Source organism: Branchiostoma lanceolatum, chromosome 8 (genome assembly GCF_035083965.1).
Source record: "Branchiostoma lanceolatum isolate klBraLanc5 chromosome 8, klBraLanc5.hap2, whole genome shotgun sequence".
Taxonomy (NCBI): domain Eukaryota; kingdom Metazoa; phylum Chordata; class Leptocardii; order Amphioxiformes; family Branchiostomatidae; genus Branchiostoma; species Branchiostoma lanceolatum.
Genome location: NC_089729.1, coordinates 4,864,070 through 4,881,884, shown reverse-complemented (window position 1 = coordinate 4,881,884; position 17,815 = coordinate 4,864,070). Strand labels below are relative to the sequence as shown.

The window sequence follows — 17,815 nt, the reverse complement described above, 5'->3', positions numbered from 1 at the left end:
GCGGAGACCAAGATTTTGGGGGATGTTTTACATTTCATGAATACTTTACATATTGAATGATATCAAATTAATCAATTTAGTCTATTTCGATGGCTGGATAAGTTTATATCTGTGTATTAAACTGAGGGACGCAGCTAGAAGCCAGCGCCGGTGGCGATGTCGAGCAGGCTATTTGGACCAATCATCGCTACCGTAACTATTCACGAATAACAATATGTTATTTTTCATAATTGTCTAATTTTTGCCAAAGTGTCAAAGTTTTGGGAATTTTGAAATGATGAGTAGTTAGAGTGTAGATGTGGCGTTCAAGGTCATCGTCAGACGGTTCAGAAAACCTCAGCATTTCCTGGATTCTGGCGCTTTTAGGTCACGTGATCAAATCATTTCAGAAATGGCGGCTTGCTACAGTTCCAATATGGAGGACGGAAAAACAGAGCGTGAAAACGGCAGATAGACGACAGCAGGACAGTAAACAATCGGACACAGGGACCCTCTGCACAACCGAGGTTTAGCTGGTACGGTTCAAATCTGGGTCCGAAATGAAGCGTGGCAGGGGGCGGCCGCCCAAAAGTCCCTTTGTCTCAATCGATAGCCGAGTGAAACGGTTCAGAAGTGGCCGTGGCGGCGGTGGCGGAGATGCGGGCAGCAGTGGCGGGACGCCGGCAAGTTCCCGGTCCAGCACGCCTGTGCACTCGGGATCCTCCAGGACCCCCTCACGGGAGATGCGGAGCCGGGCCCGGGAGGCGGCACAGCGGAGCAAGCAGCTCATCCACGAGGTGATGAAAGTGGTGGGTGGTCATGACGAGGGGGAGGAAGATGTGGACGATGTGAGCGACGACCTGTCAGAGGAAGAGTCGGACGAGTCCGACTATGCAGAGTCCGAGTCAGCCCTGAGTGTCTACTCCGAGAGTAGCTTCAGCACGGTCAGCAGCTCCAAGCGAAGGTACATCCGTCACCCCCGCCCCAAATCGCCCGTGGTGTTCGATGATGAACGCGAGGTTCCGCCCCTGACGATCCCCAAGTCAGGGGAGGACCTCCTCCTACCCACAGAACACCTGATGGACGCCATCGCCGTCTATGAGGTCATCAGGCACTTCAGGATCATCCTCAGAGTGTCGCCATTCAGGTTTGAAGATTTCTGTGCTGCACTTCTCAGCCAAGAGCAGTGCAGTCTCATCGCCGAAATCCACATAGCATTGCTCAAGGCGCTGATTCGCGAGGACGAACAGAACAGCACGACTTTCGGTCCTCACGACCTAAAAGACAGCATCAATATAAAAATGTACTATCTTGATGCTATGACGTGGCCAGAGCTAGTACGCTGTTATGTGGAGAGCGACAAAGAGTTTCGGGATGTCTTGCCCTCTTGCAGTGGTCCAGACTGGCCGTATGTACCATTAGATGACAAGCTAAAGGTGCTCCGCCTCCTCACTGACCAAGTGCTTGTGTCCAATGCTATCCGTGACTATATTTACACAGAGGGTACAGTCCAGTATGACGACCATTGTCGGGTGTGTCACAAACTGGGTGACCTCCTGTGCTGCGAGACGTGCTCAGCTGTATACCATCTGGAATGTGTGCGGCCACCGCTAGAAGAGGTGCCAGAAGATGATTGGCTGTGTGAAGTCTGCGTTGCCCATCAGGTGGGCGGTGTCACCGACTGCGTCCTGGAAGCGGAGAAAACGGGCCAGATGAGCCGCCAGGAGCCGCTAGGGTACGATCGCCATGGACGAAAGTACTGGTTCCTGTGCAGACGTGTGGTGGTGTAAGTACAGTTTGATCATATTGAATACTAGCTACAGCAGCAATTTATGGTTATATTATTTTGCAGGAATAAAGCATTAAAGGTGACGTGTGTTCTATGCATCTACAGAGTACCATGCCGAAGCAAACAGGTATACTCATACTTCTTTTATGTCTCCAGGTGGCAATAAATCTTCATTGATGCACAAAAATTTAAAAATCAAATAATACTTTCAAAACTCCAGTTTTCAGATGATTCACACTATAGTATAGCTGTAGTTGGAGTTTCCTTGACCACCCCTGTTGAATATTTCAGTGGAATAGTCCAGTTGTGTTTGCAAGATGTCTCATGGCCAGGACTTTGCCTCAGCAACTACATGTGTGCATTTACAAGGCCATGGTAACATTAAATCATACAAGTCAAGTCTGAGAATCCCCCATTACAATAATCTGCATAGTTCTGACGAAACTGCGAGAGCAAAGACTGAGTGATAGAGTGGGCAGGAGTTGTCAGATGCAGCTAGAGTTCCGGTGTCACCTTCGGCTTCAGGTGACCGTGATGCGTAAAGCCTAAAGGGAAAGATTTTTATATCCTGAGGCGACAGCACATGGTATTAGGGACGTAGTTTGACAGTACTGGTTTAAAGTTCCTTATTAGTCTCTTGAGACTAAAGAATGCCAACAATTTTTACAAATTAACATAAATCCAGATTAGAAAGATTAACACCTCGTATAATACTATGTAGGATGCATTTTAATATTTCATCTAGAAAGACATGTCATGTGTTGTGGAACAGCACAAGTGTGAAAAGTGATAACCTGTTAGGAAGTTTAGTTTTCATATCACCTCATTAACATAATTTATGTAGTCTGATCAACAGGTTGTCTAGTCTATATAACGCAAACTCCAGCTGTCCGGGGGGGGGGGGGGGGGTTCTGTCCCCTCCCTAGACGGCAAGGTGGTTACAGGGCGGCAAGCCGTTACAGGAGGCTTGATTGAAATCAGGCTACGGCTTGTCCAACCTCTGACATTATCTTTGGAAAAGGAAAGCTAGAAATGCATCTATGGGTGTGACTGTTGGTTTTGTACATATGCATGTATATGTGGATCTTCAACTACTTTAGACTAGAGCCAGAGATGGTGTTAAAGCAGGCTAAATCATGGCTATTGAAAAAAAATGATGGATTTAAAAAAAGACAGTGCTGATGAGGTTTAGTAATTTTTTGGCTTATAGAAAAACTTGGATATAGGAAAAGCAATACTCAAAACAACTGAAATATGGGAGGGAAACATGAAGATTCCCTTGAATGCCCCTCCTGCTAACATCTTACGGAATAACCTTTACGCTCAGGGGATGATGAGGAATAATAGGATTATGACACTCCTGCCGGTAATGTTTGCTTTGGCATAGCAGCGTACTTGTCTGACAGCAGGGCTGCAATGGAAATTGATATCTTTACATGAAGATGATGCTTGTACTTTCGTGACTATTAAAAAGACATATGATATTTGCCATGAAGCTCAGGTGTGTGGGATGCCAGTTTAGAACACAAAGTGGTTTTTGAGATTTCTAGTCTCAAGATGGATCTGGAGTATGTGATTGCTTTTTATTGTACTACAATACAGGTACGTAGAATGATACTACATGTAGTATTTGATAAAGAAACATCTATTTATATGACAAATACTTTATGTACATGAAGCATATGGTTCAAGGAAGGCAAAATTATCCTTTGATAAGTATATTGCTCATTTATTGTTGTAGTCTCTACTCCACAAGGGAATTTGGCAATGACCTAAATAGTAAAGAACAAGATCTTAACCATCTAGACCAGCAAGGCATACATGCTGACATGGCTCAACCATCTGCTAGTGTTACAATGTATATTCTAAAGTACATGTACTACCACATCCTGATGCAAATTGATGATTTGTTTCATTTTGGCTCCAGCAAATTCGCTGCAGTATTTGATTGGAATAAAGCCAATTTTGTCTGTTGTTCTTCCGTACATTAGATAGTGTCCAGAATGTTTCACGCAAGAACCGATACACATAGAAAACACTTATTCTTTCCCTGTACTACCCCCCGGTGGAATACCCTGCCTGGCACGGTTGCGACAGCTCCCACCGTTGAGTCGTTCCATGCCAGGCTGGAGGCCTGCCTGCCTTAGCCAGGGACCTCAATCCCGTGGCTATTTGGGAGTACACGTACTAGCAATGTAGATGTTTCCAATACATGTATTATGTACATGTGTAGGTCAGGTACATTGTACATAAATACCTCCATGAAGGTTAGACATCTTGGTAATAAGATTTGGCAAAAAGCAGTCACTCAAGCAACTGGATAATATTATGATTTTTCCAAAACCATATCCAGTTGCTTGAGTAACAGCTATTTGGCATATGAAAATGTTCACTGTTCAGCCATGATTTTGAAGTTGTTTGAGGGGTTTTCTATAACATCATTCTCTGGGCCAATGTGATATTAGGAAAACACATTGTGCTAACTTTGATTATGAATTTTTTGTTGTAGAATGCAACTACTTTAACTGGATTATTTTTTTAAAATTGATACATTGAAAGAAATGCAAGTACCACGGATTGAATATTGATATATTGCTATGCTCAACATCTAAGGGAAGGGAAAAATTTTCAATTTTTTTATAATCATTTTATTGTCTGCATATCTATATACAGCAGGGTGTACTGTAGCATGCATTTGACAATGTATGTCACGTAATGTCAATTAGAAACATGATGTGTTCACATAACGTGACTGGCAGATATTGTCATTCCTCCTATCCATAATGTGTGTCATCAGTACATATTGGCATTCCTGCCATACACATGATGACTTTCTGAATGGTATGCAGGTGATGCGGAAGGCATTGTGTGGTAGTCTGTGATTGAGTTAGTTTTGGTTCACATGATTTTGGAATAAATTAGGGGTGTGGTCGAAAGGATATGTTCACATGCTTCAATAAATATAAGTGAAAAATGTGGTTTGGTTAGCCTAGAAATGACAACAGCATATATAGAATAATGTCATTAGTGATTTGACATGAAGTAAATTGCATGAATATCATTATGTATTGGATGCTAGTTATACTTATATGACTTATTTAGGTATTGATGATCAATTGTTAAGCTTGGTGTATTATAAGGTTATCAGAATATTTAAAAGAAAACTCCTGACACTTGTTTCAAACTGTAGCACACTTTGATTTGAAAATTCATTATCAAGTACTTGTATGTGTATAAGATACACATCTGCTGTTTAAACATGAGGTACAATGTACACGTAAGACCCTGTTCATACCAGGCTTTGTGAATATTTGATTTACATGGGCATGGGATCGATCCCGATTGGATCTGTGGAATCCACATCAGATTCAGACGGTGGATTTTGCAGAATTTCTGGAAACCCCCCCTTCGGAGCCAGATTCAGACCGTTCATACCACTACCCAGGCTTCATGAATTGTGATCAATCCCGCGCCTGGGCGAATGCAGATTTGTAAAGACCAATTCTATGGTGGCATGACAGAGATGGCCGTTGCTATTTTGTACTAATAATATGTACATGTGATTATAAATGCACATAACATGCAAACATAAAATGAACCCCCAAACATTTACAGTTCCCTTGTTCCTGTCCATTCAACCCACACATATTCACCCACTGATTATCCAATACATGTATCTACAGTTTTAAACTACCTTAACCAAAAACAAACAGCAAAAGGTGAATCTTTCTCTACTGTGCCATCAATCTGTATACGTCATGTATGTAACACCCTGCCACCCAACATCAAGTCACTGACCGCTCCATATAACTTCAAAAAGGCTATCCACCAGTTGTTCATAAGTTAACAGTCCATATCTTATGTTATGATTATGTATAATATATGTGTTCCTTTTAATCTTGCAATCTGTATGTTTATATGAATGATGAACCTCGTAGATTAGTTGTTATGTGATACAACTAAACTTCTAAAGGCCTAGGGTATCGTAATAAGCGAATGTAGATGAACTGTTGACTGATTGAATCCATTTGAATCTGCAGGGAGAGCGACACAGAGACCTGGTACTACAGCACCAAGCTGCAGCTGCAGGAACTGCTGGAGACCCTGGACACTCAGAACTATGAGAGGGACCTGTGTATGGCCGTAGAGGAGACCAAGGACGAGCTGGTCAAGCACATGGACGTGACGGAGAGACTGACCAATGAGGCACGAGGAAACCAGCGCTCCATCATCCAATCGTCCAATGGTATGTATCGGAAGGCAAAAAAAAGGCAAATAAAGATTTGATATGAGGGTAGATGAATAGTTGATGCTTAGTTTTGATAAGGCTATATCCTGGCTAAACTTGAATGTTAATGTTAGTTTAAGATATATATATACGTTTGTAGACTTTTAACAATTGTGAAGGACACGGGTTTAAACAGTCGGGAAGCAGAGGCTAGGGCAGGGGACAAGACTGCTTGGAGGATCCTCCTGGAAAGCAAGGGGCCAGTTTCTGGCCTGAGCACGTAGGCAGTAGGCAGGCAGACTTTTAACACTTTAAATTCTTGCACAAATAGGCTTCAGGGCTCAAAATACTGGGTGTATGTGCACTTTTGTGCATTCACATTTAGAGCTATGCACCTAATTTTTGACTAGGTGTACCTACATAGTTTTGTAGGCTATAGGGTAGAGGTACTATTGTACACTAGTATGCAGAATATTCTTGAAAGTATCAGAAAAAGCAATATAAACTTTGTTGTACTTTGATGTATTACTTGTTTGATATTTTTAAGTTTGCTGCAGAATTTCAGATTGAGGTTCTTAAGAGAGGCAAAACAGTTTGTACGTACATATACATGTACATATTACTTTTTGCTGACATCCTACTTGATCTTATGTTGTGCACCTAAAATTCGTTTTGTTCACCTAAAGGTTTACATGTACATGTAGGTTACCGGTAGTTCCACCATATTCCCAAATATGTATTTCGCGCCATGTGCTTTGTTTCTCCAAGAGTCTTATTGCTTAACATGTCATTTTACTTCAACAGAGGAAATTGAGAAGCGCCTTGAAGAGAAGCGCAAACTGGAGGAGGAGAAGAGAAAGAAAGAGGAGGAAGAGGCTTTAAAAAGACAGGAAGAGATGAGAAAGAGGGAGGAAGAATTCAGAGCTCATCAGATCGGTAAGAGTGCTACAAATTTTCATAAGATTGAATATCTACTTGAGAAGTTCGTTGTTCTAAATCTTAAGTTAAAAAATGGTTGAAAGAAAAGGTTTGATTTGGACCTTTGGAATGCACTTAACAGTGACCAATATCTATACCATGTTCTCTCTGTAATAGCCTCCAGTTTGGAGCAGCTGGCCAAGATGACTGCACCTGTGAGCGGGGAGACTCACCAGTTGGGACCTTTAGCACCTGTAGCAGCTGTAACACAGCCAGGGGACACTGCATTGCAGCCTGCACCTGCACCAAGTGAAGTTACAACTGTCGCACAGGTAAGGAATCGACAGCACAATTTAGGTATCTGTATCTATATAGCCGGTATAACCGCCATTGGCATAACACACCAGCTTCGCAGGCACGAGGCGCAGCAGCAGCTGGTTATATTACGCCGAACGACGTGTCCCATCTAACCTTCGCATATCTAACAGAATGCATTGTTTAAAGCTGTCTAATGAGGATGCTTCCACGGTACTTGGTTGCAATGAGTTCCACTCTACGATTGTTTTAGGAAAATACGAATTTTTGAACACATCAATCCTAGGTTGAAAAGTCTGATACTTAAAAGGCATGGCTATTTCTTGTCCTTTTCTGAGCTGGTATTAGATACTCATTAGTAGGTTACACTTTTCTGGAGACATGCATTGTATATTAGACATACATAATCATCCTTTTCTCTATAAATCAAGACAACTTGTCATGGAAGAACAGCTTCTAGCTTCACCCATCAAAATGTTTGTACCTGTTGAATAGTGCAGTACTGTATGCTACTTTGTTTTTTGAAATCTTTGTATGCACTTAATTGATTGCATTTGAAAAGTTGTTGGACAGAAAGATTTTCTGAATCAAAACTATAGAATTCTTTCTTTATTTCTTTTTAACTAGCAGACCACCACAGAAGAGACTACTACTACCACATCCACATCATCGGAGACAACTAAAATGGAAGTAGCAGAGTCTAACCAAGAAGATGGCACTGTCACCTCCAGTGTCGTACAGGTCACCCAGTCTGTCACCACCACGGTTACCACGGTTACCAAAGTGGAGGAGACCAAAGTTGAGCAGCAGCAGGATGGCGACTCAACGTTGTCTTCAACAGAAAAGGTCTTGGACAAGAAGGAACCTTCACCTGAGAAGACAGCTGAGGAAAAGGAGGAAGTGTCCAGTGGCCCCACTGTAGTTAGCTTACAGTCTATACGCAGTGATGTCAAGGAGAGACAGCTGGATGTCACTGAAAACAGCTCAGATGACAAGGGTACCTCTGGTACGGCCTCTTCATCTAACTCTGTAGCCGTAACTTCTGCCCTGGCGTCAACAGCTGCATCGGACCCCAGCCAACCAGTCCAGCCTAAGGCAACTGTTATTGTCATGAACAAGGACGGGACCAAAGTTACGTATGCCATCCTCCCTAAAGGCACCAGTACCAGCAGTACATCTGCTTCAGCAGCCAGCAGCACCTCTTCAACTACACTTACAACAACAACCGGCGGCTCGGTGCCCACCAACGGTACCCAGACATCCTCCTCTTCTCAACCTACTTCCACCACAGTCACCACAAGTTCTGATGCAGACACAACATCGAGTTCCACCGGCTCTAGCCCACCTAAAACCCGCATGGTCACTCGCTTGCAGAACCCGGAAAGTAAGCTCAGCCAGCGGTTGGCTGCCGCTCCCGTCGCCAGCACGGCCAACTTAACAGGCAAGGGCGGAGGAAAGGACTCCATCTTGGTCATCAACGCACAGGGAGAAATCAAGCAGATCGACGGGAAGGGTTCGAGCATGGTCAGCCACTTGTCCAAACCCAACCTGTTCCGCTTAGGTCAGGAGGGCAAGTTCCGCATGTACGTGAACCAGTACACGTCCAACCAGCTGGCGCTCAACAAGCACCAACACGCAGAGGACAGAGACAGGCGCCGGGGTCTCACACATAAGTTCTGCCTCAACACCCAACAGGAGTTCAAGTGGCAGGGCACGGTGCACGGCAACAAGGCCCTGACGGTCTCCACCCTCCGTCTGACCCTGGTTCACCTGGAGAACGCCATTCCCAAGCCCTTCCTGCACCCGCACTGGGCCACGTTCCGCACCAACTGGATCAAGGCGGTCCACATGTGCACTGCTCCCAAGGAGTTTGCCCTTGCCCTGTCCATCTTTGAGAGCGTGGTGAAGCCATGTGTACTGCTGAATGTATGGAGGGACTCCCTGGGGCATGTCAGGTAAAATAATTTGTATAACAGGCTTTAACTTTGATATGCAGTATAGATCATATATCTTTCAAAATGTCTTGAAACATTTCTGTCCTTGTTTTTTTTCTCTTGTGCATTCATTTGTTGTGCAATAATTTGTATAACAGGCTTTAACTTTCATATGCAGTATAGATCATATAACGGGGGCCGCCCGAACCTCGCACGCGCCCGAACATCGCACGGATTTTTTACTGATCTTATTTTGCATAAGTACGCCGTGTTTGTGTCCAATGACTATGCTGATAAGGAAGGTAAATAACCCAAGTTCATGCACATAATTGTCATTTACATTCAAAACATATGTGTACATATTCATTTCTTTTTTTGTCGAAAAGTAGTATTTTGACAATAATGATGGCAAGGCTGAGTAGAGGGTCACTGCGTAGCTAGACGGCCCGGCACCTAAATATACGACCTGTGCCAAGCAGATACATAGGTCACACAGCTATCATACACATAAGAAAAATAATTTCATAAAACACTAAGAAATTGGGTCATTAGGTGTTTGTTGAGAAGAAAACCGACCAAAGAAAAACAACGTAAACATTGCTGTCGTCTGACGACGTTGTTTTCCCGCCATTTTTTTGGACCGCGATGGTGGCGGGATGATTCAACGCACAGTTTTGTTACGCTCTAACATGTGATTGGTACCGTCTATGAAAAGGAAACTGAATACAGAGATGGCGAAGATGTTTCCCAATAAGTAGACGGAGTATTGTTGATGTAAGCGGTGTCGTTTTTTCGTAATGATTTCGTAAGTCGGGCCGCATTCAATACGTACGTCGGGCCGCGTAGTAGCCTATTTCCCGTGGGAACATGAGCTGGGATGCGCTAGATATAGCCCTTCTCACATGACGTTAGAAGTGCACACAGTCAAAATTTTCCGGTCAAAAGAAAGCTAGAATATAGCAGACTTCAAGCCTTATTTACATTTCCCTAACTTCATCACCAACTTCCGAAGAGAGCAAAATTACCAAAGCGTACTAAGTTAGGCACACTATCTGGCGTAGCACTAAATCAGAAGGTACATTCGTGAAAATGTCTCACAGCGTCTTCCGCATGTAACGCGGAGCATGAAGGGCCCATGAACAGTATGAATACATTTCTTGTCCAAGTATGGTCTTTAGATGAATGTGTTCAAAATTCATTCATTAAAACCTGACCACTCTCTGGCAACCAGCAATGGAGCGCCGTGAGTTCCAGCGCGTAAAAAAACGTCCGATGGTTGGGCACCCCCCGTTATCTTTCAAAATGTCTTGAAACATTTCCCTCCTTGTTTTTTCCTTGTGCATTCATTTGTTCACAAATAATTTACCATCAGGTTGCAGCGAGTTACAGCCCTGGAGAAGGATGACAAGAAGAAGAAGAAGGACCAGGGAAAGTTGTTTGAGGAGGAAGAAGTTGAAAATCCAGTCTATGTGAAATACACCATCCCACTGAAACATCAGGTGAGGTCATAACACTGAGACCCAAGATGTATTATGTATATCAGGGGTTTTTCTAGAAAAATTAAATAAGAGGGAGCATACATAGGCAAGGGAGCGAATTCTATATATTTATGGAAGAATCAATCACTGAGGAAATGCTGTATGCTGGATCTTAAGCTAAAATCTGAATTTGACAAGGGGGCGCTGGGCTGAAACAAGAGGGTGCAGCGCCCCTCTTTCCTGATTTAGATGAACCCTTATTGTATGTAACTAAATGCTGAAAAAAAGTGAAAGAATGCACATATATATCCTTATGCACATAACGTGGACAAAAAGTCATGATTTTAAAATCATTGTGTGTGTCCAGTGTTTTCTAAATGGTACACCATGTAGATATGTTTTGCTAATTCTTATTTTATTCTTAAATTTTAATTGTTAGATACTGGTTTTCTTGCTCATTGACAAGGTGTGTCCGTGTCTATTTCCTATTTTAGCAGATACCTAGCCATCATGTGTCTGGTGAGTCTGGTATATTTGTATCATTTTGTGCATATCTATCTTTGCAGGTGTGGAAGCTGAAGGGAGAGGAGTATCGAATCACAGGTATGGGGGGCTGGATGTGGTTAAGCTCCACCAGGACACCACAGTTCCAGCCAGCCCTCCCTGTCCCAGACACAACCAAACCTCTCCCGGGCATCAAGGATCCTGTCTCAGAATCTGCCATCAAGGAGGCGGAGGCAGCAGAAAACTGCCTGGACGCTAAGGTCAAAGTTGAAGAACCAGAGATCTCTCCTGTCAAACAGAAACCTAAAGCTGGAGAGGAACCAATGGACTTGGATGTCACAGGCACACCTGTGAAGGAGGAGAATATGGAAGTTGATCACGAGTCCTCTGCCAAAAGGAAAGAGAAAGCAAAGGTCAAAGTTGAGACTCCGGGTTCAAAGGGGTTGAAGCGGAAAGCAGACTATTGGGAAAAGGGTCTAGGAATCGAGACAATCAATGTAAGCGAAGGGTTGAAAAAGCACTTACTGTACAAAAAGCTGAAGCCAACCAAACTGGACGGCTTTCTGGACAGAAGAGAGAAACAGTTTGACCTTGAACAGAGGCAGATTCTGTCCTCAGGGCCACAAGGCGGTAAGGTTGAAGGACAAAAGGTTGAGGTGAAAAAGGAGGGAAGTGTAGCTGCCAGAGCAGCACAGTCCACGACAGGGAACAAAGCGTCTGTTGCCAAAACAGTGACCTCGCCTGCTGCTGTCACCACGTCAACTGCATCGCTTACCTTGCCTGCGTTGTCGGCCAAGGTTGCCAAACCATTACCTGCACAACCTGCTGTAAAAGCAGCTCCCACCCTGGCCAGTTCCCCAGAGAAGCCAGCTGACAAGTCCGGGCATGTGAGCCCTGAAGCTGAACCCAAGACCTATGAAAGTGCATTTAAAAACTTCCTCGGAATTCCCGAACCCATCGCAAATGGAGAACTGAACTCTTCTCAGTCTCAGATGAACAGTATGGTTTCCAAAGAGGCAGGGTGTCATCGGTGTTACTCTCCCTCCTGTTTGTCAGGTGCAGGGTCCTGCTACTCTACTACGTGTAGGTGGCAGAGACACAGAGCAGGAAGTAATGTCGAGGCTGACAAGATAGTCTCACCTGAAAGGACTAAGCAGCTCCTCTCAGCTGTATCAGGGAAAGCAGATACAAACACAGACACAAACACAGACCCTGATGCAACTTGTGGCAGAAAAGGTGTTCCGAATGGGTCCATTTTGGATGGTATGGTGTCCTCCAGGGGTGCCCAGCTCCCTGTGAGTGGAGCGTCGTCGCTGTTGTCCAGCATTGTTAGTCAGTCTAAAGGGCAGGTCCCGGCAGCCTGTAGCACTGCACAGACCCCCTGCACAGGGGTGGCCACACAGGGTACAAATGCCGTGCCTAGGAATGTGCCAAGCACCAATGTGGGACCAACTTCAGCCTTGCCACAAGGCAGCAATTGTGGCAGTCCAGTCGGTACTGTCCAGGGATGTGGGGGAAATGACGACAACTCATTAACAAACAAAACGCAGCAGGCAAGCACGCAGTCATCGACCTCTGTTACAGAGAGAGTCCAACCACCACTAACAAATTGTGTTGGCTCCGCTAGTCCAGCAAAGACCAAAACTACAGCTGCCACTGTTCCCCCTATATCTGCCACAGCAACAACAAACACAGCAAAGTCTCTTCCATTGGGCAATGGGGTAAGTAGTACGGTGACAACTGTAGCAAGCAGTGAGGGTGTAGTAAGAACAGTTCACACTGTAACCAAGTCCGTTGTGAAGACCACAACTCAAAATTCCACCCACACAGTTGTAAGGACTCAGCAGTCGAGCACTGTTGCTCAAACAGCAACTGTTAGTAGCACAGTAGCTGCTGCTGTCAATTCCACAAAAACTGAAACTAATTCCAAAGTATTGAGTAAATGTGCGTCGAGTGTTGCTACTTCTCAAGCATCTCTCACCGTTACGAAGTCCGATGGCCATGTAACATACTCGACCACAGGAAAGGTGTACCTCGCAAAGTTTACCAGAGTCAAGAAGAAGAAGAGTCAGAAGGTGTTACTGCCAAGTAGTAATAAGTTCTCCACTCGAGTAGGGAAGAAGAGCATATTCATACTCCCACCTCAAGAGCTCAGGAAGCTGGCTAGGCGAGGAGCAAATAAAGAAGTTGCATGCTTCAAGTATGATGCCAAAATGGTTGGTGCCCATTGGCCTTATTTAGCTCCAAGGCCCACCTTCCGGCTTGCTTGGCGGTACCACGTGCAGATATTGCGTTCGCTGTCGTCTGTGGCTTCGCTGATACGAGTCCTGTGGGCGTGTTTGCGTTGGGAGGACATGAGCATCAAGCCACCGACGGGAACGTCCAACACGATTACGACAGAAACGGAAATCACGACGACAGAAATCACCAAGAGAAGAGACGTGGGGACATTCGGTCTGCGGTCAGACTACTGTGTGAGGAAGATCATATGTCCGATCAACACACCTTCTCAAAAAGGTATTGTGTTCAGCTATCTGTTTTCCCATCCTGCAACATCTAACTCAAAATGCACCTTTAAGTATATATAACACTGGTCAGTTCAAATTGGGAAATCCAGAAGCAATTTGGAATCTTCAGCAATATCAGATTTGTGCCTATAAGTGTGGTATAAGCTGAAAGCTCTCTTCATCATGAATGTAGTCATGTAAAAATTATTAGTCAGCGATGTTCACAACTTTAGATATGATTGATTGAAAATGCATGTGAACGATGTACTCCTAGGTCAGTACATATCCAGCATTATTGAGTTCACCTGGGTTTTTACAAACAATTGTGGGCTAATTGTTCCTGTCACAGTGGGCAATGACACCTCTAATCACCAAGCCCATTGAACTCAAGCCCGCCCATTGTACTAGAAATCTGGTGATTATGCAAGTGTATTCAACTGAATGGAAGGACTAATTTTCTACTCATTTGCATGGCATTCATTAGGGTGGATCATTGTCTGTCCACTATCAGGCCAGTATGGGCCAAGTCTAACCTGGTCTGGGGTGATATTGTGTCGCCAGGTCCAACTAATGATAGTATGGGTTGGGCAACTTTCTAAAAGAAATATCTTCATAGCTTTCCATGTTAGGACCAAATTAAAGGCACCAAAATGTGTGGGACATCATGCTCTTTCAAATGATATATGAAACTTAACTGTAAACTCAGTAGAAAAAAAGTTGGAAAATTCGAATTCCAAGATGGCCGCCTTGATATCTGGAAACTGAACCTCCGGATTTGAACTGACTAGTGTTATATAAAAGATACTGAATTTTTGTGATACTATACTGCAAATCCATTTGATATTGCGCTTAATAATTCTAGTGGTTGGTGACTGGTTAATCGCGTTTAATTTGAATGGTGGGAACAAACATCACTGTCTCAAATGTTAGGAATCAAATATTCGCGATGATGAAATTTGAGCAGGTGACTAGTGATCGTTAAAGTACACATGTAGTTAAATTTACTGCTAACAATTTGAGAACTACAGTAAGGCCACACCAATCTAATTTCTTGGCTCACAGATTTTTTTTTTTAAATTTTGTCCAAAAAAAAAATGAAAGCAAAAGGCTAGGGTGAAAACTTTCACTTGACCCTGTTCACCCCCTGAAATTGTGTGCACCAAAGTACAAACTTAACTCTGAGATTCTGTTTTCCTGTTGATTTTCCAATCTAGCATTTTTTTTAAAAATTCTGTTAACCAAGAAATTAAAATGGTGTGGCCTAATAGCCGTTTCAACAAATGTGAGATGTCTGAAGGCAAGCCGAATCTGCATTTTTGCATTGGTCTTGTCCAGAAACCCACCGTCCGCAGAGGAAGGGGCTCCGCTCCAGCTCCCAGACACCCAAGGCTGAGGTGCCCCAGCCCAGCGGCCCGATGGTGATAGAAACCTGGGTGCCGGAGGAGGACCTGGAACTATGGGAGATCAGACAGTTTGCAGAAAAGTGAGTCAAGTGTGGCTCATTACTGGGTCATTACAGTTATCATTTTGCTGGGTTGGACATTGGCCCGATTGCCCGGGGCAAGTGAAAATGTCAATCTGGCAAGTGCTGGTCCCACCGTAGTGGCCCGATCGAGCCAGTGCCATTTTTCCTGCTATTTTTCCCTATCAGGCAAGGGAATTTTTGAAAACTTGTCCAACTCTGTTTTGTACATACATATCAGACTCATAACTTAGTATTAGATTCACTGGTTCGAAGATTTCAGCTATATTTTACATGATTTTGGAGTGTAGATACAGAGAAGTGAACACTTTTTAAAAACATATTTTGATTGAACAAACTAGCTTGAACAATGTTGACAATACCACAAAGTTCCATGTAGAATAGAATAGGCTAAAGCATTTTAAATCTACACAATAAATGTCATACAAAGTTAGTTGCCAAGTCCTTAACATTCTGATATAAGTATTGCTTGCATATTTTTACTGTCACCATTATGTACATTTCTGAGAAATACCATTGATTTTTGCCCAAGCTCTAGCCTGGAAATTCGATTTTTCTAAAAATGGGCATGGCCCAATAACTATTGATGACGTCATCATGACGTCATAAGATTTTGCATATACAATGTATTACCATCTTGCAATAAGGTATTATATGACCGAAGCTCAGAGTCCATTGTTAACTGCAACATATAGTTTGATATACTCTTTGAAGTCCTCAGCCGGGGTTTAGGTCCACCTTAAGAGTAACGTCTGCTGTTCTAGGCTAGAGAAGCAGCAGGAGCAGGCTCGTCAGAAGGTGGCCCAGGCAGAGGCTGCGACCAAGGCTGAGCAGATGAAAGCCCAGCTGGAGGTGCAGCTGAAGCAGCAGCGGCAGGCCATGCAGCAGAAACGCCTGCAGGAGCAAGCTACCAAGACCAAAACACAGGTACAGAAATTTACATAATGATAACTTTATTTGCAAGTTCATGCCCGAAGACTAATTGCAGACAAACAAGTACATGGATATACATGGGAATCGACATAGTTTTCTAGTCTACTGTGAAAGTTCTATGTCAATTAAGGTTGACTATGGTTGGGTTTGACTTCTTTTTTGAAGGCAGTTGAAAATGAAGAGACCCACGTTTTGTATCGTAAGTGGGTTGGTGGATTTTAGAACATGTGTTTTCCAAGCTGTAAAATGATTATCTACAAAATGATATCATGTGTATATGCAGGGTAGATTTTAAAAGTTTGTAGAAATTACAAATGAATTTTCATGTACATCTGTAATGTTGATACTTGACAGATAGTTGTGCTTATCTAAATTTGAAAAGATTTTAGAATACCATTGATGAATCTTTATTTTCATGCGATGATAATTGCTCTTAGGGAAAGGCAGGTACATGTACATGTAGGATGTCTCTAATAGTGAACACAGGTCCTGAAATTTACATATACTACCGAATGATTATCTACAGAAGGATGGTGTATATATGCAGAAGATGTTAGAAATTAGAATTTGATGAATCTTCATGTAATGTTGATGCTTAGAAGTAAAAAAATTGCGCTTATTATGGAAAAGTAGAAGTATGTCTCCAATAAGTAAGCAAGGCAACCAAAGCAATATTAGGGCCAAAAAATGGAAATAAAAGGAATGCTGACATCTTTATGGTAGTGACATTTACTAACATTGTTCAGCATATTTGCGTAATAACCTTGTACTTTTAGGATTTTAAAATCGCTCAAAATCGTGCCTTAGGATGGTCCCCTTTGTTTTGCGAGCCTACAAAAACTCTGGTCACGACTTTCAGTGAGTTGTCATATCACAACAACGTTGTATTTTTTCATCATGGATGTTGCTATACATTGTGATAGTGTTGTTTGAACTAATCATGTATAGAAAATAATGACTAAATAAATTCACTTTCAAATCCAATTTTTTGGACCCTAATATTGCCTGGGTTTCCTTTAAGAAAGTAGCGAAGGCATCAGCAACTTATTGATAAGATGCACTTGTTTCACATCTCTGCAGACACCACTGACTCCTCAGACCACTCCGAAGGTCGTTACAGTGTCCATCACCCCCGAGCAGATGAAGTTGGTACAGTCTGGCGGAGCGACGCCAGTCACCAGTATCACCACGGCGACCACCGCTGTGGTCCAGACCCCGACAGGTGTGAAAAAGGTGCAGATACCTGTCCGGAGGATCATCACTGTTGGAGGGGCCCAGGCCGCTGCCAGGGCTTCAGCTGCCACCTCAGGTGGGTCACCCTCCTTTATCAGCGCTGAAACCCGCTCCGGAAACCCGTCTCAGCCCTGATCTTTTGAACGGAGATTTTGGCTTCTGGGGACGTCACTGACAGTTGCTCATAAATAAGTAATGAGCTAGCCTTATTTGGCACAAACAGTCGTTAGTTGCTCATGAATAATTAAGTAGCGATGTAAGACGTAAGCTGATTGGCTGATAGCTTCCCAGCGTCCTTTGTGGCTTTGCTCAAAATGAGCTTTAGCAAACCCTCTGATTGGCTGAAAGCTGTTTGGTGGTGACGTCGCCAGAACCATGGCTTGGAAGGGCAGGGCCGCTATGGGAGGTAACGAACATATTGGGCCTGCTGGGAGGACGCGGTGGGTGGGCTTCTAGTGTAGTAGTTAATCAGACATGACAGACAGTCCAGGTCATGGGGTCATTGGAAGAGTCT

At 43.5% G+C, this 17,815-nt stretch overlaps 1 protein-coding gene across 3 annotated transcripts in view; it reads left to right on the top strand.

Annotated features, from left to right (window-relative positions):
- The first annotated feature begins 380 nt into the window (after positions 1–380).
- Positions 381–17,815, top strand: part of LOC136439714 (nucleosome-remodeling factor subunit BPTF-like) — a 31,035-nt gene continuing 13,600 nt past the window's right edge. For 2 of the 3 annotated variants that reach the window (XM_066435258.1, XM_066435255.1), the window contains exons 1-10: positions 381–1,765; positions 5,809–6,014; positions 6,801–6,932; positions 7,092–7,246; positions 7,857–9,184; positions 10,536–10,662; positions 11,208–13,662; positions 14,988–15,135; positions 15,900–16,062; positions 17,149–17,377. In XM_066435258.1, coding sequence (XP_066291355.1) covers positions 540–1,765; positions 5,809–6,014; positions 6,801–6,932; positions 7,092–7,246; positions 7,857–9,184; positions 10,536–10,662; positions 11,208–13,662; positions 14,988–15,135; positions 15,900–16,062; positions 17,149–17,377 — 6,169 coding nt within the window. In that variant the 5' untranslated portion in view covers positions 381–539. The remainder of the gene's footprint in view (positions 1,766–5,808; positions 6,015–6,800; positions 6,933–7,091; positions 7,247–7,856; positions 9,185–10,535; positions 10,663–11,207; positions 13,663–14,987; positions 15,136–15,899; positions 16,063–17,148; positions 17,378–17,815) is intronic. The other variant, XM_066435257.1, reaches the window with a different exon arrangement.